This window comes from Ovis aries, chromosome 15, assembly GCF_016772045.2.
Source record: "Ovis aries strain OAR_USU_Benz2616 breed Rambouillet chromosome 15, ARS-UI_Ramb_v3.0, whole genome shotgun sequence".
NCBI lineage: Eukaryota > Metazoa > Chordata > Mammalia > Artiodactyla > Bovidae > Ovis > Ovis aries.
The window spans coordinates 34,735,637-34,756,437 of NC_056068.1; the positions used below are offsets into that span (position 1 = coordinate 34,735,637).

Sequence of the window (20,801 nt, forward strand, 5' to 3'; positions counted from 1 at the left end):
CACTCCAGTGTTCTTGCCTGGAGAATCCCAGGGACAGCGGAGCCTGGTGGGCTGCCATCTACAGGGTCGCACAGAGTCGGACACAACTGAAGCGACTTAGCAGCAGCAGCGGCCACCCTGGAGTACTCTTTTGAAAAGAACGTTAAGGCTGTATCTAGGCTCAGGTAGAAAAGAGTGTTTGATTGATTAGTGATGTCTGCCACAGCCCTGGGAGGAGAGGATAACAGTGCAAATGCCATCCTAGCTGTAGGTGTTTTAGGCACACTGGGAAGGGGGCAACCAGCTTTATCTTGAGAGAGAATAAGGAGTTCGGTTAAAACCATGAAGAGAAGATAGCATTTGAGTTTTAAAGAAAACATTGGCAAATGCTAGCAAAAGAGAAGGAACAGCACCTGCATGTGTTGGATGAGAGGTTGGGTGTGGGGAGTTAGAAGTAGCTTCCTGTGGTTATTGCCCCAGGGGAATGAATCTGGACTGGTAGACAGAGGCTGAGGAGGTACATGGCAGAGGACTTGGGTGCTGAGCTCACAGGTGGCCTGGACACACAGGCAGATGGGGCAGGACATTGAATGAGCAAGCACTTTGGAGCCGAGGCTCACCTACACCTCCCATCTCTCCCACAGCATTTCCAGTGGCCCTGTCCAGAAACCCGGCATCTTCATCAGCCATGTGAAGCCTGGCTCCCTGTCTGCTGAGGTGGGGTTGGAGGTGAGTGACCCTGGGCCTGCTCCAGGGGGACCCCATGGGATGCCAGATCAGACTGTGACCTCCTAGGGATACAGCACATGCTTTCTCAGAGTGCTCTCTCAGCACTCACTGGCTGAGGATTCCTGTTAATCCCTCGAAGGGAAGGCTTCACAGAGTGGGTGACATTTGACCCTTTCTACAGCTCTTCTCCAGCTCTGGGATCCTTTGGTCCTGAGCTTGGGAATGTAGTAACAATAATCTGAATTGACATTCATTGAGTGATTACTGGATTGGACATTGTTTTAAGCCCTTTAAAACGTATGAGAACTCTGAGAATTAGGTACTATCATTAGCCTCATTTTGCAGATGAGGAAACTGAGCCCCAGAGAAAGTATGTGATTTTTCCCAAGATCATGTACTTGGTAAGGCCGGGCTGGGATTCAACTCTCAGTGGTCTGATGCTAAAACAAGAACTTTTAACCTCTACTTTTGACAAATTACTTCCTTTTTCTGTGCTTCAGTTCCCTATCCTGTAAAATGGAGGTAATAGTCTTCCTTCTAGGGTCATTGTGTAGATTAAATGAACTAACACATGTACTTCAAACTGTGTCTGATACGTAGGGAGGGACCAATTAATATTAGCTATTATACTAATTATGATTCCACACAGAATCTTCTGTATGAGAATCTTAAAGGCTCCTATGTCTACAAACTGAGATTTTTAAGCAAATGCATAAATTCAACCAAAGGAATGAACCCCTATTGGTGTAATATTTGAAAGAGATACAGAATGGAGGGGCCCTGGAAGGACCCCTTTGGAACACTGCTCATTGGAAAGAGTTGAGGCTCTGCTACTTGAAGAGCCAGTGTCCGATACTGGCCTCCAGGGGGAGCCCTTCCAACAGAGAAAGTGTCCAGATAGAACAAGTATGCTGATGCCTCTCCGCTTCTCCCCCAGACAGGGGACCAGATTGTTGAAGTCAATGGCATCGACTTCTCCAACCTGGACCACAAGGAGGTGAGATGTGGGGTTTTCACCTGCCGGCCATGAGCCTCTCTGCTCTCCTCTTTCCACCCTCCTCTCCCTTGCCACAGAGTCTGAACCCTTCTGTGCTCCCCAGAGGCCTCGGTTGCTCTGGTCTGTCAGGCCTCTGCTGACTGTCTGTCTGCCCCCTGTAGGCCGTGAACGTGCTGAAGAGTAGCCGCAGCCTGACCATCTCCATCGTAGCTGGAGCTGTAAGTCCAGAATGAGCTGGTGGGGGCCCCACGACCCCTACCTGCAGCCCAGCTACTCAGACCCCTGGCTTCCGCCACACTCTCCTGGCCCAGGGGTCTCCGTCCCTAAAGCTCTGGTAGCTGATGGGAAGACCCCTGCCCAGCCAGAAATTAGGGTCACAGAGAGCAGGAGCCACATGCCTGACATGGGGGGCGATGGTGACGAGAAGACAACCCACATCTTGGCCACCCCCAAAACTCTGGCTCTGTACTTCTAGGCTCCCCGAGGACTGAGCAAGAGGCCTATTTTCTCTCCACAAGGGCCGGGAGCTGTTCATGACAGACCGGGAGCGGCTGGCGGAGGTTCGGCAGCACGAGCTGCAGCGGCAGGAGCTCCTGATGCAGAAGCGGCTGGCGATGGAATCCAACAAGATCCTCCAGGAGCAGCAGGAGATGGAGAGGCAGTGAGTGTGGCCAGCCAGGGAGCCCCCGCCCAGCCCTTCCAGGCCCCGTACCATCCCACCTGCTTTGCTTTCTGTCGGCTGGGTCCTGAGCTGACTTCACTCTCTCCCCCGAGGCCTGTCCTCACACCAGAGGGGTTCAGTGATGCTCAGCGCAAGTATCCCCTGCCTCCAGACCACTGGGCTCCACCCTCTTTAACAAGGAAACCCCCTGATTTCCAAGACTCAGAAATATGGAAAATGAGGATTCTACTAGCAGTAGCTAACGTTTGTCAACTACCAACCATGCGGCTGGCATTGCATGAGGGCCTTGATTATGTTCCTTAACTGAATTCCCATAATAACTGTGAAAGATACGTGGTTATTAACCCATTTTACAGGTGAGGACACTGAGACTCAGAGAGGTTACACCACTCGTGCACCAAGTCAGATATGGCCAAGCTGTGGAATTCACACCCCGGCAGTTTGGCCACCCCAACTGTGGTGATTAAGAACTGTCCCCCACCAACCCCAGAGTGACTGAGAATGGGATGATGACTGAGAGTAAATGGAGCTAGCAATTCATAACTCAAAACCCATTGTCAAAATTCCAATCTAGCTGCATTCTACAAGCATAGTAAGAATTTGGGAAAGGAAGGTGGACAGGATCTTTCCATCTTTCCCATCACAGAATTAGCCTGGAGAACCACCCTGGCCTTGGTTAGCAGCCCCAGGATTGCTTCTGGGGTCTGGGGCCCTCCTCTGGGAGGACCTCACTCAGTCAGTTCCTCTTGGTGTTTAGCGGTGGCTGCATGGCATGTGGCCTACCCTGAATGGCCTTCAGTCCCCTGCAGAGGAGCATCTCTGCTCAACAGTGCCAAGCGAAACCACACAGACTTTTTTGGGACCCAGACTTTTTTGGACCCACTTCCCCAGCATCCAAATTTGGTCCAGGCATCCTTGGAAAGGAGCCTGGAAGAAATATTTAAAGCTTTTTCTCAAATCAGAGATTAGCTGCAAGGAAGATTTAACTTCTCTTATGTCGACTCCAGCATGTCAACCTGAATTTGTGTTTCAGAAGGAAAAAGGAAATTGCCCAGAAGGCAGCAGAGGAGAATGAGAGATACCGGAAGGAGATGGAACAGTGAGTGCCTTGGCCCCACATGTCTGCACGCACACATCTGTGTGTGGACTTGGGTGTGCTTGCAGGAGTGTGGCCCCAGAGGCCACTTCCAGGCCCAGTTTACCTGGCCCTGGACAGAAGAGCCTGGCAGGCTGCAGTACATGGGGTCGTGAAGAGTCAGACACGACTGAGCAACTTCACTTTCACTTTTCACTTTCATGCATCCGAGAAGGAAATGGCAGCCCACTCCAGTGTCCTTGCCTGGAGAACCCCAGGGACGGGGGAGCCTGGTGGGCTGCTGTCAGTGGGGTCGCACAGAGTCGGACACAACTGAAGCGACTTAGCAGCAGCAGCTTGTCCCCTGGTGGATTGTCCTTTATTTGCAGCCATTCCATAATCCTAGTAATGGGTCTTCCTAGGTTGGGGTGACTGGAACATGGTTTTGTTTGCCAGGGTGGCCTTCCCACCTGATTTAGAATACAAGTGCCAGGGACTTGGTTCCTTCACCACAACTGGAACCACATGGCTACTCCCCAGGGTGGTTGGGGTTCTCCAATAGGCAGAAGGCTGGCCTGTGGAGGTTGTGACTCCAGTCACAGGCATGGGAATCGTATTTCAGGATTGTGGAGGAGGAAGAGAAGTTCAGGAAGCAATGGGAAGAAGACTGGGGCTCAAAGGAACAGCTGCGGTCACCTAAAACCATCACCGCCGAGGTGCACCCAATACCGCTTCGCAAGCCAAAGTGTATGTATCATGTGCTGGCGGGGAGAGGGCTTCCTCCAGGGCCCTGGGGGTGTCTTGACAAAAGTACAGGTATCCCTACACCTACCACCAGCTGCCCAGGCCAGTCGGCCATGGCTGTCTTCACGGAGGGGCAGCCATGTGCAGGGGCTGTCTGCCAGGGTGTTGGGATGGGTGGAGTCTGCCTGCCCACCTTGTCCTGGGGCCTGCTGCCAGGCTCTGCCCCATGACACAGACTCCAGTATGTGCCCTTGGACCTCTGAAGAGGGACTGGAGAGCGGTGGCAAAAGCAGGAACTGCTCAGGGATGATCATCTTCGTATGTCGGGTGTCACGTCCTCTTTTTGCCGGGTTCTAAACTGGGGCTGTGGTGAAAGAGCGGTAAGAAAGAGGGGAAGGGATTCACGTGAGAGAAGGACTCTGTGATCCACGGCTGATGGGTAGCCGTGGGAGGAGCTCCCTGGGAACACCCCTAACTCCTGCACCCCTGTGCGTGGACCGCAGTCACTCCCCTCCGAGAGTGGAGTTGGGTAGAGAACTGTGCAACCCTCCGAAGCACCAAGCTTCAGCCATCCTGGGGCGTCAGCAACCTCTACCCTTCCCATCTTTCCTCATCTGTCTTCTGATCCCACGTCCACTTTGAGTCCAGGCCCCCACCAACTGCTCGCCTGTCCACCTGCTGTCCACCTCAGCTCCCAGGATGTCATGTCTCTTCAAGGGGCAGAGGAGGGGGTTCAGTCTCAGCGCTTCACCTGTGGGCTAGTGGTGGGGAGTCAGGAGCAAAGCAGTGTGGGGGCGAGGCAGTCACAGGTCCAGGATTCCCGGTTGGGCCTTTACTCTGACTTTCCAGCTGTTTGGATTTGTACCTGACATGGGACAGAATCTATTCCAGCTGACTGTGCTCAGCTGACCTGGGATCCTCCAGATATGGAGTTGAGTCTGCATCAAAGAACTGAGGTTCCCCCACTTCTGCTGTGCAACAGCCATGTGGGATCCTGTGATGGGGTCTGGACAGATGTGGCCCCAACTGTGGGTCACACTGAGCCCTGGAGGGACATCAACTTGCCAGCACAGGCCACTTGGGTCAACAAGAGGTACAGGGCCTCTGGAGAGTTCCACGTCACCCTTCCCTAGAGCAGGGCAGACAGCCCCCAGCACATTCCTTGCGGGCACCAGGGCGGTGTCATCTCGGGTCCTCTCCCAAGGACAAAGCACGCTGTCATCAGTCACCCTATGACATTTGGTGTTAGTTGAGCCAAATTCTCAGTGAATAATCAGTGTTTTAGACAGGGAGCTAATTTGCTCTTAGGAGTGAAATAGGAGCTTCCAAAGGAGAGGAATCAATTTTAATTGCTTCTTATGAAAGTAATCCTAGTCAATTTAGTACCTTCCTAGAAACTGGATCTGGGCTTCAGAGCAAACACACCCTTTCAGGAACTGTAGAAAATAAAAACCCTTTCTCTAGCTATTTATTTACTGCTTTTAACCCAAATCAATCTTCTTGAATAAAAGGAGCAGGAACTTTCCCTTTGCTCGAGATATAAGTGTTTTCTCAGAGGACCCCGGGAAGCACGTGACTGATGACCAGGGCCTGCCAGCTGAGCTGAAGTGGCTACACCTTCATCCACCTCTGTTTGCGTCGGCAGTTTAATTCTGCTTTGCAGATTGGTCAGGAAATATACTAAGGCCTCTGAGCCAGCCCAATTCCTGCCTCTTGCGCATTGCTGGGAGGCTGGAATGCTCTCTTCTTGAGCTGATGGAACTAGGCTGCAGCCTGCCTCTCCCTGACCACTCTTCAGTTTGGGGGACCAGTCAGCTGACAGGTTATTTATCTGACTCAAGTGTCTGCCTATGTGGACCCTGCATTTCTGAACAGAGAGGAAAGAGCAAGGAACATCTCTTGCCTGGTCATCCTAATGACCCACCCTGATCTTCTCCCTACTCCCTGTCCCAGGGATCTGGCTGCCTACCCATGACTGACCCAGCAGAACCCCAACACCATATGGAGTCCTCAAAGCCAGGACATGCCATCACAGAGGCCCCAAAATAGCTTTCCTTAGCAAAAGCAACAGAGAGCAGAGGGGTATTTAAGGATCCCAGAGCTGGAAGAAGGCTTGAGAGATAAAGAAGTTTAAATAAGAGCTTTCTAGCCATTTCTCCCTATCAAGGACCCCATCTGGTAGCCCCCACCCCATTAGACCCCATGGTTTAGAAGCTGAGTTTTATTTCCTACCAAACAATTAAGTCATCCTTTTGTGTTCATTGTTTCATTAAGTAATCCCTCTCATTAGCAAGAAAGCAAGTATTTCACTGTGGAGTAAATATAAACAGACCCAAAAGCAAAGGTACTTATTAATACTTATAACCTTTTCCTTTGATAATGGGAAAGTTCTTCTCACTAATATTTTGAGTATTAATAAGCAGCTCATAACAGACTCAAATATTCCAGGGCCCCAGGGAGGCCAGAGTCTGGGTTAGAAACCACTGGAACAGATGGTTTGGTGTTCTCCACATTAGGTCAAAATCCATGTCTTCCTAACTGCTTTTACTCCTTGGTATCTCCTCACCTCCTTAAGATCCCAACTTCCATCTGCTGCCCATCCACACAGTTCTGACATCCCCTGGGGACCCAGAGCTCCCAGGGTGATCAGAAGAAGCAGGGAGGACCTGTTCTCCCATTGCAGGCCCTTGGTGAATACTCAGCTGTTCCCGTCATCAGCACCACCCCTCCCGTGTCAACCAAATACCTTGCAAAATCCTTCTCATGCTGCTGTCAGATCAGATTAGCCCAATACAGATAGAGAAATGAGAGCTTCTAAGGCTGAAAGTGGTGCCTGCACCATCCCACAGCAAGAAACCTTTCCTCTGGATTCCTGAGCCCTGTTCCTGCCCCTGACCTCCCAGCTCTCCCATGGAATAAGCTGGTCACAGGCCCCCAGGCTCCCCCAGCCACCTCTGGCCCCTTGGTCTCTCTTGGTTCACCAGCTTCCTCCTCTTTTCCTGGGTAGACGATCTGGGCGTGGACCCCGAGTTTGACCCAGCAGATGACTTGGATGGAGGCACGGACAAGCGGGGAGAGCAGGTTTGCGGCCCCTGCTTCGCTCCCTGGCTTTGCTGCTCTGCTTGCCCTGCCTGCTTCTTCCTGCCAAACCTGCACACTCTCAGCTCTGTGGGGCCAGTACATGGTGGGGACTCCTGAAGTCTGGGAAGCTCCTCCAAGCCCCCGACTTGGTCCAAGCACTGCCCACAAAACCTTGAGGGAAAGACTTGTGCCTGGGCTGAAATGTTAGCTGGAACCGCTGATTCAAATATTTAATACTCCACAGGCCCAGGTTCCTCCTCTGGTGCCCTGGCCTCTCCCCTAGGGCTCTCTAAACCTCCCCAACATCCAGCAACTAAGAGGGAAGTGCTGGCTCCAGCAGGGGGCTTTCTAGATCCTCTTCCAGAATTCAAGCTGATCAAGGGTGGGTCGTTAAGCCATCACCACTGGCCAGGGAGCTTTAGCCTTGCGATATTAGCCCATCCTTCATGCTGTTGTTGGGGAAGGCAGGGGCTGCGGATCTGGCCTGGCTGGGGATATGCTTTTCTGGGGGCAGTTCTTCTGCCCACTGCTGCCTGAGCATCCTTCCCAGGGCTGACACCCTCCCCCCACCCTGCAGAGTCTCCTCTTTCGACATTAAAACCTGAGGACATGGACCACACTGTGAGGCAAGACCATTTTGTCCTGTCTGACAGTCGTTCTAGGCAGAGACCCAGGCTCCCTTTTGTTTTAGGTTGTTTCTTGGATGGAGGGACCCGACACCGGTTAGGAGAGGCCTCACTCAATGGGGCTTTGTGTTTGCAGACTGTGGCTGTGATGGGGAAAAGCTCATCCTTCTACAAGGGGCTTTGTCTTGGACTTTCTGGCACTGACTTCTGAAGCCAGTGTCCAGGGGGAGGCAGTTGACAGCGGCCCAGGGCCTGGGAATCGGGCCGTTTCTCGGGTTGTCTTGGGCCTGCTTTACAACCTGGGTGAGGCCAGGTAAGTGGAGAGTCAGGCAGAGGGTGTGGTTCGGCTGTTGGATTTGCCAGGGCTGCTTTCAGCTCACAAAGCCGCACGTTCCTTGGGAACCCAGCTCCCGGCTGCTGCCTGTGGATGCCCTGGTTAAGCTGATCTGCATCTCATCACTTTGTTCTCTGTGTTCTTATAGCCTTTGGCTGGTTTTATCGATACGATGGCAAATTCCCAACCATCCGGAAGGTAGGCCAGGACTGAGTGCTGTTGGCAGCTGAGTTTGCTGCGGGTTTTGACCTTTCCCATTGTTTCTTTTCCTGTTGCCTCTCAACAGTGTGGCCACCTGTTTACTGGGGGGGCTAACCCCCTCTGTGCCTCTCTGATGCCTGATGTCACAGGACAGGACGCTCTCACAGGGGCACCGTGGGGGAAGTACTCACAGGTGGAGACCTTCCCAGGTACCATCAGGCTCTGCTAGGTCGGCACAAGGCCCACTGGGCACAGGGCAGGGCAGAGCCATGGCAGGAATCTTCTCCTTTGTTTCTCTGTCAAGTAGAACCAGAGGCTAAGAGCAGAAGCCAAGGTCAGAGAGAGTGAAAAATCCAATTGGGTGCATGCAGGACAGGTTATGAGGCTGACTGCACCAGACACAGACTGGCTCCAGGGTGGGGATTTTTCTGCCTTAGGCTGGATTCAAAGGTGCACCAATCCTAGCTCTATCCTAGAAATTTCCCTGCATGTGCCCAGGATAATGCATTTTTCTGGCCTCTGGGGCCTTGAGTTTTCTCTCTAAATCTTATTCCTATATCTCCAGACCCCATAAAGCTCCCTCTTTTTTTTTTTTTCCTAAGCCACTTTGGCATTTGATTATGAAAATGCTGCTGTTAATATCTGTAGATTGGACATTCAGAATGACTTGGTATTTGGAAATCAGGCATCAGCATAAATCTGGGTGAACTAATTTAGGTGTTATCATTAGACTGGCTCTTTCTGGCAGGATGTCAGTTCCCCAGAAACTAAAGCACTGGCAGCTGGGTGACCTTGATGATATGTAACATCTCCCTGTCTGGAAAATGGGAATATCTGGTATGCTGGAAACAACCACCCCCTTCCTGTAACATGGTACTGTTAAGATAATAGATGGCAGTATTACTCTTGACAGGGGTAAATGTCTTTACCTTAGGAGCACAGATAATGATGTATATGGCACTGAATAAGCACAACAGAGCATCTCAGGGGATCCCTTTCTACACTGCCCCTCTCTCAGAAAGGTCTTGGTCTCATGGGCTGTCCTTTTCATCTTACAGGCTGACTCTATGGCTTATGATATTTCACTGGGTTCAATTTCTAATTCTTCTCTATATACCTATTGTCTCTACTAGACAGATAACACACACACGTGCACACACACATACACACATGCCCCCTCCACAGAGGATCTTACTTGAAAAAATAATAAGAGGAGATGTACAGGTAAATTCTTTTCCAAGCACTAATAACTAGGTAAATCTAAAAGAACTACTGTCTCCTTCACACACACCTCCCATCAGAAATCGCAGCACTTGAGGATCGCTGCTGGTAAAGAGGAAAGCCTGTTCTCCTCTACTCATTAGTCTAGTCACTCCAGAAATCACTTGTGTTTTGGTTTTCATTTCCAAAAGAGAGAAAAATTATGTGAAGGTAGAAGCAAGAGCATCCCCCACCCCCATCTGCCTGTCCTCTCAGTCTGGACCAGAAGGAACATTTGCAGTGAATTTAACTGACCGCTAAAGGACAACAGAATTATGTCCCTCATGCTGACTCTGAAAATCCACTGACATTTTTTTTCTAGAGTTATATAAGATGCTTTGTCTCCAAGCAGCTGGAACCAAGTCCCCAGGTATTACAGGTGGCCTTTGATGGCCGTGATCAGCAATGCACAAAATTCCCCTTATTTGAAAAGATTCAGAGTCTTCCTGGGCCCTCTGGGGCTCAAGAAGCCCAGGCATGTGGCCTCACAAAGTCTATTCTGGTGCCTGAAGGCTTTGTGGTCCTGACTGAGTCCTTTCCCCAGGACTGCTTGAGTAAATTATGCAGACCAACCCTCCTGGTAGGAGCCTGCCATCTGGCAAGAGAGGCAGATTCACACACAGCTAAGTAACCCATACGGAGAAGGCTGCTATGAGATCACTATGCAACGCTATGGGGCAGCTTGCCTTTCTGCATCAGTAAGCAGGTGCTCTTTTCTTGGAGATGGGACAGAAACTCACAGCTCCCTTCCCATCCAGGAGCCCTAGCTCTAAAATCTTAACACTGGTGGTTTTTTTTGTTTGTTTTTGGTTTTATTTTTTAAGCAGTAGAATGGCCATGCCTATTATGATGGTCCCTGTGGGGGGTCATGCCCTTCGTCTAGCAAGCTGCCATTGGGCAGAATGGTTCTGACTCCTCCTGAGGAGGTGTCTGAATCCATAATGCGAGGGTAGAGAGTCATCTGTCAACTGAGCCAAGAGTCTAGTGAACAAGGTGAGAAGGAACCAAGCAGGGCTCTGAAGCAGTGAAAACCGTTTTCTCAAGTGGCTCATAGACTGCTCTGAGAGTGGGGCCCCCGTCTGCTAGATGGGGACTATCTCCAAAGCACCTGTGCACAGAGGTGGTTGTTGTCTTTAGGAAGGGAGGCAGAATGACTCGGTCACAGGTCCATAATGATCCATCAGGCCCCTCTAGCTGTGAACAAAGTTATGTGTCCATTGCTGGCAAACTCAATTTCTCATTCCTGGCCTTGAATGATGGGATGATTCAGGAGTTCTGAGAGCAGGCCCCACCCAGGAAGGCCTGGGAGGGTGAGGGCGAGTTCAGTGAACGTGCGGGTTTCCTCCTTCCCCGTTTCCTGGCCCCTGTCCTCCATGCTGTACGAGGGGCCGACACGCCCTCCTGCCATGCTCCCCTTGCCCCAGCTCATCAGGTTGCAGTGGGGAAACTGGGGGACCTGGAAGACTCTAGTCCAAATTCTGGCACCACCACTTGCTAGATGTTTGACACCAGGCAAGGGACTTCACCTTCATCAAGAGAAGGGAGATTGAACCTGGGTCTTCTGCATTGCAGGCAGATTCTTTACCATCTGAGCCACCAGGGAAGCCCCATGGATGGGATAAGCAGTGTAAACCTCTTGGCACACAGGCAGTCCATAAGTCTTAATTCTCTTCCTTCTTTACTCCTTGGCTTCCCTGCAAGCCCATGGGAGAAGCAGCCAGGAAAGCAGACTTTGTGGGCTAATTCAAACAGGAAAAAGAAGTCCATTTGCCCTCCATCTCCGCACCCCCCCGACCCCCCACCGCCTGCCCTGAGTCCTCTGGAACCCTGAGGGCCATCCTTCCTACCTGCCCCTCCACACCAACTCCCAGTCCTGTAGTTTCTCCCTAGTCCACCTAGTTCAGAGGAAACAGTGGGTTTGGACTCTGCAGGAGGAAAAGGTCTGGAGTTAAAGCAGCAGGACAAAATTGATGTCCTTGGCTCTGGGCTTCCAGGTCTGAGGCTGCCCCCTTCTCCTTTAGCTCAGGACAGAGAATCTCTGTAAATGAGGCTTAGCCAGCTGTCTCAGACTTTCTCTAGAATCTACCAGGATGCATCTGTGGTGTCTGAACATCCAGATAATGGAGAAGGCCTATGCCCAGACACTGGGAAATAAATACAGTGCCTTTTTAAAATACAGCACTTGGAAGCTTACAAAGTGCTTTCATAGATGTTTCATTGGCTCTAGATGGCAAACCTGTGTTTCCCCCATTTTGCAGGTGAGATAAACCAGGCCCAGAGAGGTTAAGGAGCTTAACCAAGGTCACACAGCCTGTTAGTGAACCAGTAAGCTAGTTCCTCTGACTGGCACAGGAAGTGTATCTTGCTCTGTGATGGGTAGCAGCATCCTGCCTGTTCTAAACCCGAAGCCCAGTGCCGAGTGTGACTGAGCAGACCGAGGAGAGGGACTCATGGCGGGGAGGTGCCTGCTGTTGTCTGAATGCCCTGTTTGCTGTGCCGTGCCAGTGTCAACACTGCCTTGTAACCCTTGTATAAACAATGCCACATCTGCTCAGAAAGGAAAGGATAAGAAGAAAGCCAAGTATGATAGCTTTCAGGAGTTAAGAAAGAATAAGAAGGAACTGGAGTTTGAGCAGAAGCTTTACAAAGAGAAAGAGGAAATGCTGGAGAAGGAAAAGCAACTGAAGATCAACCGGCTGGCCCAGGAGGTATGATGTGTCCTGCTCCCAGGCCAGGGAGCATCCCTGGGACAGTTTGGTTGGTCCCCACCATGCTTTGGGGGAACCAGCTAGAGTAGCTGTTCCCAGATGGAGTCTGAGGATGGAGTGAGCCCAGCCCCCTCCCCAGGCTGGAGGGTGAAATCTTCCCACCTCCCCAGCGCGAGACTAGCTTCTGGCTAAGGTGTGTATGTTTGGGATCGAGACTCACCTCCTTGCTCAGGAGTTGGCCTCTCTGCCCAGACTGTGGGTCTCAGGTTGATCTCCATGCACATGCTTAAAGGTCTGTGTCTGTCCTCAATCCCCACCCCCACAGACTGAGCACAAGGCTAGGCCTCTCCTCCTTGGTATGGCCGTAAGGCTGGCCTCCCTGCTCAGGGTTTGAGTCTGAGGCTAACCCTTCTGCCCAGACTGTAGATCTGATGTTAGCCTTGTACTTACCTGTCATTAGATCTGGGTCAGTTTGAGCTCCCTGCCCACCCCGCCCCCGCCATCACCAACTCAGGTTATGCTTCACTTTAAGGCTTCTGAGAATCAGAATGCCAAGCTGATTAGATTACAAAACCAGAGAAATCCTGGAAAATGTGAGATGCATTAGATTTGACATTAGAACAAATTAGCTACAGAATTAAAGATAACATTGAGCTTGTGCTCCTGAGGACAAGGCAGCCTGGAATGAGGGGATCAAGAAACAAACAGTAAAGCTGGACTCTTGGAATGTGCCTACAAAAGGACCATTTTTGGAAAATCCTAAGAGCCTCAGAGTTTGTGGGAATCCTAAAGACAGCTAATCCCATGAAAGGCATATGCCCCTTCTCGAATTCTGCCTACACCTGCTGTAAGCTAACACCCCAACCCCTCTCTCTCTTATTTCCCCTCCACTGGGGCCAGGTGGAATAAGCCTGGGGCTTTTTCTAGGTAGTTGACACATTCAGCAGTACTCTGGGTTTTTTAAGAAGTGCTTTGAACTGTTGACTTGAGTGTGCCACCCATGTGTGACTCAGTGTGCCCTCTGTCCTCTCCATTTTGCTCTGGCCTTGGGTCGCAGGTATCTGAGACAGAGCGGGAAGACCTTGAGGAGTCGGAAAAGATTCAGTATTGGGTGGAAAGGCTCTGTCAGACACGCCTTGAGCAGATTTCCTCTGCTGATAATGAGATTTCAGAGGTAACAGAGCCCTTCCCAGAGCCCTTCTGTCTCTTAGACCCTCCTGCTGCCTTTGGAACCACCCACCCTGGGGACAGCGGGAGGCAGCCTGGCCACTGACAAGCTTCACCCTCCAGGGCCGCTGACCAGCCCGCTCCATGCTCCCCTCTTGAGGAGGGAGGTGTGTCTGTATTTCTGGGCTTATTTCCAGAGTGACCTCTAAGTCCCAGCCCAGCAGAAATGATCCGTGAGGCCTGCTGTCCTGGCGTAGTTATTAGGGGTGTATGTCTCCCTGTCATGTGCATTCCAGTTTAGATGGTGAACTATACGGTTGCCTTTTCATCACTCCCATGGGTTTGGGTACCCCCTACTGGCCGCCTGGTATGGGGTCAGCTGGGCACCCAAGTGGCAGAGAATTGACTGCCCCTCCGCTTCCAAGGTTTGGGTTTGAGGGTGGTGGGTCTCCAGCAGCAAGAGAAACAGATGAGCATTAGACTCGGTGTATTGTGAAGTGGGGCGCTCCTCAGTGACAGAGCTTCCTTGCCACCCCCAGATGACCACAGGGCCCCCTCCTCCCCCGCCCTCTGTGTCTCCCCTGGCCCCGCCCCTGAGACGCTTCGCAGGCGGCCTGCACCTGCACACCACTGACCTGGATGACATCCCCTTGGACATGTTCTACTATCCCCCCAAGAGTGCCTCTGCCTTGCCTGTGATGCCTCATCCTCCACCCTCCAACCCACCCTCCAAGGTCCCCGCGCCCCCTGTCCTGCCCTCATCGGGCCACGTGAGTGCCTCTTCCTCACCCTGGGTGCAGCGCACTCCACCCCCCATTCCCATCCCTCCCCCGCCCTCCATTCCCACCCAAGACCTCACTCCCACTCGCCCACTGCCCTCGGCACTGGAAGAAGCGCTGGGCAACCACCCCTTCCGCGCTGGGGAGACAGGCAATCCAGCAGAGGACTGGGAGGCCAAGAACCACAGTGGGAAGCCTGCCAACTCTCCTGTCCCCGATCGGAGCTTCCCACCCACCCAGAAGGTACTGCCTCTGTTCCGCATGCGATGCAGGGAAGCAGGAAGAGTGGGCCGGGCTGCTGTTTCCTACGCCTTCTGCTCCTGCGAGTGCAGACGGGAGGAAACATCACCCCAGCCCCTTTTCCAGGCACTGGCTCCCCAGCCTGCAGTTGTGGACTTCCTGCATGTCTGTGGCTTCTGCTGATTCTGAAGTGCTGCATGGTATGGTGAATTGCCTGTGATACTTGGGGTGAGCAACAGTGTATCAGTGATGATTGTTCTCTCTGCTCCTCTTGGCTAGTATCGCTGGTAACCTTCACTGTAGCACTTGCAAGTTTGTGTTAATGAAGAGCCAGAGCTCTATTTATATGCCAGGTAGTCCTTTCTTGTTATTAGCTCAGGAAGCCTTGAATGTGGTGAATGAATCCTCTGTTTAACAGGGGAGCGGTATTAGACTCTGTAAATGAGGTGATAACACCGTCGGTCCACTGAAGTATTAAGACATTACCAAACCTTTTTCTATGACACTAGCCAACTATATTAGCTTGAAGCATAATACCCAGAAATTTCTGGCCAACTGCCAGCTACGGAAAAAAAATGAAAATGGATAGCTCGTAGAAAGCTCCAAATTTGCAGCTAAAAGATTAGGGCCCTTTTTCTTGGATGTCAGCAGGCAGAACAGTGATCTTTCTCAAAAAGACATATTCCTCATTAATTGTTCTTTAGCCAAAGACTAAGAGGCAATCCACAGTGAAGACACAGAGCTTTGATCCCTGAGAGGGAAAAACGAAATATTTCTCTGCTCCAGTAGCTGTAAGGGAAGAATTGAGTCAGAACTACAGCAACTCATGTCGACTAAGAGTGGGGTTTGAGGGCAGGGTAGTCAGTAGTACCTGATCAGCTATTTTTATTAACCTTTGCTGCATGGGTTTGGGTTCCTGCAGACTAAGCATCTCAGAGCATTCGGGAGTGCCTGGAGAAGGAATTTGGGAACGAAGAAAGTGCCAGATGCTGACAAGGCTGCAACTGCCAGCAGGGGGCTCTCAGAGGCACTCCCAGTGGGGTCCTGAACCCTGACAGAAGTCTGGCATTCCCAGGATGTCTTGCCCCCAGGCCCAGCCAGAGCAGGTTTGCAGGGGGCTGAGTGCGTCTGGCACAGAAGCCAACATCCTTCTTGAGGGGGCCATCCACCCAGATGGGCAGCAGCTTCTCCTCCATGTATTCAGCTCAGTAATCAGCTGAGCACCTTCCCTGTGCTTCTGTGTTGGGGCCGTGGTGGCAGTGTGCAGGGAGCAGAGCTGAAGACTGCACAGAGACAGTTGGCGCAGTTGTGCTCTCCAGGACTCAGCTGAAGGATTAACTGCTGACCAGGCAGGAATCAGCTATAGCAGCAGCACAGGCTAGATGCTATGGGAGGGATTCATTCTAATGGAAGGTTGACGGCACCTCTTTAGAGCTAAGCCTTGGGGGATAGTGATACATGTAGGATGGGAGAAGGCTATTGCAGGTGCCATGGACATAGCAATGGTGAGAAGGAGCTACCCAGGTTTGGATCCTGGCTCAGTTGCTGGCTCTATGACTTGGGGCATGCACTGCCTCATCTGTCTGAGCCTGAGTTTTCTCATCTGTAAAATGGGAATGCTAACAGCACCTACTTATTACGAGGATCAAGTGAATTAACACATGAACTCATTCTAAGTTAATACTTGGAGCACACAGAAGGCGCTCAATAGACAGTACCTGTGATCAGTGACAGATCAGGATACAAGAAAACTTGGGTGAAGCTGCGAACAGGAGGTCAGAGGTAAACTGCAGCCTTCTGAGTTAGGGTCAAGATTCAAAGCCAGGTCCCACTTTCTTGGATTCCTCCAGTCATCATGAAGTTTCCCACTGTTAGTTCCTGATCAGAGCAGAGAGAAAATTAAAAGCTCCCCCCACACAAGGAGCCTCTGAAGAACTGGACCCTAAATGCCTTAAGGGACATAAAAGCCGCAAAGGTTGGGGGTGAGCTGTCTCGGTGAGCTTCATCTCTCCTGCATCAGCACTTGGGTCCACGCACCACTGACCCTGCCCATCCTCCTCCTCCCTGCATGCTCGGGCGAGGGTCATCAGTGCTTCAGTAGGACGTGTGGCATCACACGTCTGCACAGTCAGCCCTGCCCCCAGCAGGTCTCAGGTGGTGGAAACAAACACCCGTGTCCGCCGCACAGGCACCTGCCAGGGGAAGGTTTCCAGGGCACTGTCCGCCCCCAGCCCCATGCGTCCACTTACCTACTAAGTCCTTCATTTACTCATGTAACTTGTTTAGTGACTCCTACTCTATGCCAGACGCTGTGCTGGGCACTGAGAGCCAGCACAAGATGGACAGCCCAGTCCTGAGTCTGGTGGGAGGACAGCCGAGTCAGCAGGAAATGCCCGCACACCATGACAGATGAGGGAAACGCAGGAGGGGTGGGGAGGAAAAGCTCAAGGAATGGTCCCCAAAGGTGGTGACACCCAAGCCGACACCTGGGCAGGTAAAGCAGGAGGCAAGAGCATGTGCAAAAGCCTCGAGGCAAGGAAGCCGAGCGCTGTGGAGGCTCAACCTAGTCAGCGTGAGGAGGACAAGGAGTGAGGGATGAGATTGCCAAGGAAGGTAGAGAAGCCCCTGGGCGCTGATCCAAGGAGCTTGGTAGTCAGTGAGGACCCGTGAAGGGTTCGAGGCAGGGCTGTGACCCGATTTGTCTTGCCCAAGATGATCAAGTGGGCCAGAGCCAAGAAGACATGCTGCATCAGCTCTCCTGATGCTGTGCTTACTGGTCCGCCCTCCCAGCCCCCGCCTCCAGGGCCTCTGTGCCCACCCACCAGGAGCAGCAGACGCTGCGTGTGCAGTCCGGGGACTGCAGCTGCCTCCTTAGAAAGAGAAGGGGATGGGTGGCACCCGTGGCCACTGAGGGGGAGCCTTGAAAGTATCCTGTAAGTGACAGTGCCCACTGGCGCCCCCACAACAGGCTCCAGCTCAAGTCCCTGATTCCTCGGAACCACCCAAACGTTTCTGTAGCCTCAGGACACACTGCGGCCGATGGACTTCTTGTCCCTCTGCTGAAGGTCACACACCTAGCACATCCCGCAGGGCGAGTGGGCCAGCCTGGCTCAGTGCATGGTGTGAATTTGCCTTTGTGTCAAAGTGCCGTGGTTGGCTTGGGTCACCCACCTCATGACCTCACGTGGGCCTCTCTTTAAATTAACCCCTGTAGACATTCTGCCCAAGCCCACAGCCTCCACGAGGCCCTGGCGTGTCCACCATCTCCAAGCCTGTCATGGTCCACCAGGAGTCCAACTATGTCTACAGGCCACCTGTGAAATCCGAGGTCCTGGTAAGCCCCTCAGGTCCCCTGCAAGGCTGCTTCAGAGGAGTGGACATGGGCTGTCCCTCCTGGCTGCTGCTGCTGCCTCTAGAGGAAAAGCGAGGTGGGATTCAAACTCACATCAGAGTCTGTAATAACTCTTTGTAAGGCTAATAACCTTCTCGTTAGCCAGGCGGTGAATCCATGTGGGTATAGGTGGGTGTTGCCACAACCAGTGAAATTCCTGTTCCTCACTTGATCAAACGGCCTAGAGCACCATCTCAAAGTAAAAATAATAACAGGACTGATTATTATCAGCCTCCATGTGTCAGGCTCTGTAAGGCCCCATTTAATCCTCTCAATAATCCAGTGAGATGGTTCCTTTGCTACCCCTGTTCAACACTTGAGGAAACTGAGGCTTAGAGAGGTTAAGTAGGTTGTCCAAGGCAGAGCCAAGTCTGACTATTTACTCCAGTCTTTCAGACTCCAAAGCCCAAGTTCTTATCTCCATGCCATTTTGTCAAAACCTACAGCAATTCCAGTTGCCCTGGCCTGAGCCCCTAAGGCCTGTGGTGGGTCACCCTCAGATGGGGCAGTGAGCAAAGCTGACCCATTTCCCTTCTCCATTTCTCGCCTCACTCCTCACTGGGGCCGGGAGTGTGGGGTGTGGTCCTGGGGGGCGGGGCATGGTCTACCCTCCCACTCCCGTCACCTATGACTGAGCAAACGGGGGTCAGGTGCACCCCCTCCAGGGGTGCCAGCCACTGACAGGCCGCCCACCCATGGTGGGAAGAGCCGTGCTAGAGTTCATATTCCCCTCTCAAGGAAAGCCTATCCAAATGTCAGGGTGGGGCCACTCGGATACTTACTTTGAGTTTTAGCTGTCCTCTCAGCGCCCCAAAGAGCGAAAGTTCACTCTCCCATGACAGCCTGCAGACGCCTCCGCATTGCGTTTTCAGGCTGATGACAAGGGGTGGTGTCTGCTTGCCTGGGACTGGTAGCTGCTGTGTCTGGGGGTGTTGAGGCCCCCTCCACCATAAACCAGGCTGCGTCTGTCTGGGGAAGGATGTTGGCCAGGCAGCCTCAGGCTGGCAGGCCCAAGGCCTGGCACCAGGGGGCAGATGAGACCTATTGGGAGAGTCCAGCATAGATTTTCTTTTTTTCCCCTCTGGCAGCCACAGGAGATGTTGAAGAGGATGGTGGTTTATCAGACAGCGTTCCGACAAGTAAAGGATCCCCGTCGTGTGTCTGTGGACCTTTGCGCCTCCTTCTGCCCCTCCCGCTCTGGCCTCTCTGGGGGCGCCTGTCAGCTCCAAGGGGGCCCCAGGCACCATCTGCTGGCAGCCTCAGGCCAAAACTGTGTCCCCCATTCCCTGTGGCTCTGGGCTGGGGGTTCTCATATAAGGTGGGAACCCTGGGGTGAGACTCCATGCCCAAGCTGAGAAGGCTGCAGGTCCCTGGGCACTCACCTCTTTTGCTGCCGTTTGTTCATAGAGGAGCAGGAAGAGGGAACGCTCAGAGTGTCACAGAGGCCAAGATGGCTGCTTGCTGCAGCCTAGAGAGAAAGCACTGCCTGAGGCATTTCCCTGCCCCTGCCCCTCCTTTCCTTCTCAAGGCAGATCACAGCTTCAACAAACCCCACTTGGCCCCAAACCAGCATCAGGAAGAAAGTGGGGCCCAAGGACCTCTATCTGCAGGGGCACACCTGTGCACGGGGCCCGCAGAAGTCCTTGCTGGTCCCTGAGTGGGTTCAGGCAGGCAACCATTTGTCATCCCACCTCCTGGGGCTTATACCGTCAGAGCCGGCCGTTGGTTTAGCCATTGCTGATGAAAGAGCCCAAGATGGAGATCTTGCAGCCAACATCCTCGTGTGTGCATGCTCAGACATGCCCGACTCTGCCACGCCATGCACTGTAGTAGCCTGCCAGGCTCTGTCCATGGGATTCTGCAGGCGAGAATATTGGAGTGGGTTGCCATTTCCTCCTCCAGGGGATCTTCCCAACCCAGGGTCTGAACCCATGTCTTCTGTGTCTCCTGCATTGACAGGCAAATTCTTTACCACTGAGCTACTCAGGAAGCCCACCAACATGCTCACCAATAGCCTAATATCTGACTACAGGCTGAAACAGACTGCAGGCAGGGAAGGAAGGGGAGGTATCAGCTGTACAGTGAGACAGGAGGGCCTTCTAAGGAGGCTGTCCCCAACCCACTGGGCAGTGACAGGTACCCAAGGTGTCCTGTGCCAAGCACTGTTTATAACTACTTTATGTATTTTAACTCTTTTAATCTTTACCAGAACCTAGAAAGTAACCGCTTATATCATCCCCATTTTATAGATGCAGAGAGATTGGGAATCATGCCCTTGGTGGCACAGCCAGTGTCAGACCTTGGGTTGGAATTTAACCTAAGAGGTCGGGCTCCACAGTCAGGCTCCTAAATTCTCTACCTCCCTCTTGGGCATGAATGTCACCTCTCTGGGTCCCAGTGTCTCCAGTCTGTTGGATGAAGGGCTAACTCCCTCTTCAAAGGCTGACCAGCGCTAGTTGGTTATAGATCTCTCATCTGAATTCATGCAAGGCACAAGTCCTTGCAATCTGGCCTGTGGCTGAGAGCAGATTCTCAGAGGGAAGGAAAGAGGGAGACCCCTGGCCAGCACAGCTCAGTTTTCCAGAAGAAACAGCCATGGGTAGGCAGAGACCTCTTGGTAGAAGAGAATTGACTCCACGTCCTGCCATTACCCTTCTTGCCCGTGGATTTGCTGCACCCCTTTCTCTCTCTGCTGCCCTGACACCCACATGCCAGCCTGGGAGTGGCCTCAGAGCTGGGCCGGGCTAGAGACCCCCAGGCTCTTTGGGGGTGAGCCTGAGTGATGAAGGCTCATGAGGAGGCAGGGGA

The 20,801-nt window shown here is 52.4% G+C and overlaps 1 protein-coding gene across 1 annotated transcript in view; it reads left to right on the top strand.

The window, feature by feature from the left end:
• Positions 1 to 20,801, top strand: part of USH1C (USH1 protein network component harmonin) — a 48,668-nt gene that overhangs the window by 19,185 nt on the left and 8,682 nt on the right. Inside the window, 12 exon segments of the mRNA XM_027979354.2 lie at positions 624 to 708; positions 1,646 to 1,705; positions 1,867 to 1,923; positions 2,224 to 2,366; positions 3,421 to 3,486; positions 4,085 to 4,209; positions 8,396 to 8,445; positions 12,264 to 12,416; positions 13,474 to 13,590; positions 14,123 to 14,605; positions 17,817 to 17,936; positions 19,082 to 19,132. Coding sequence (XP_027835155.2) covers positions 624 to 708; positions 1,646 to 1,705; positions 1,867 to 1,923; positions 2,224 to 2,366; positions 3,421 to 3,486; positions 4,085 to 4,209; positions 8,396 to 8,445; positions 12,264 to 12,416; positions 13,474 to 13,590; positions 14,123 to 14,605; positions 17,817 to 17,936; positions 19,082 to 19,132 — 1,510 coding nt within the window.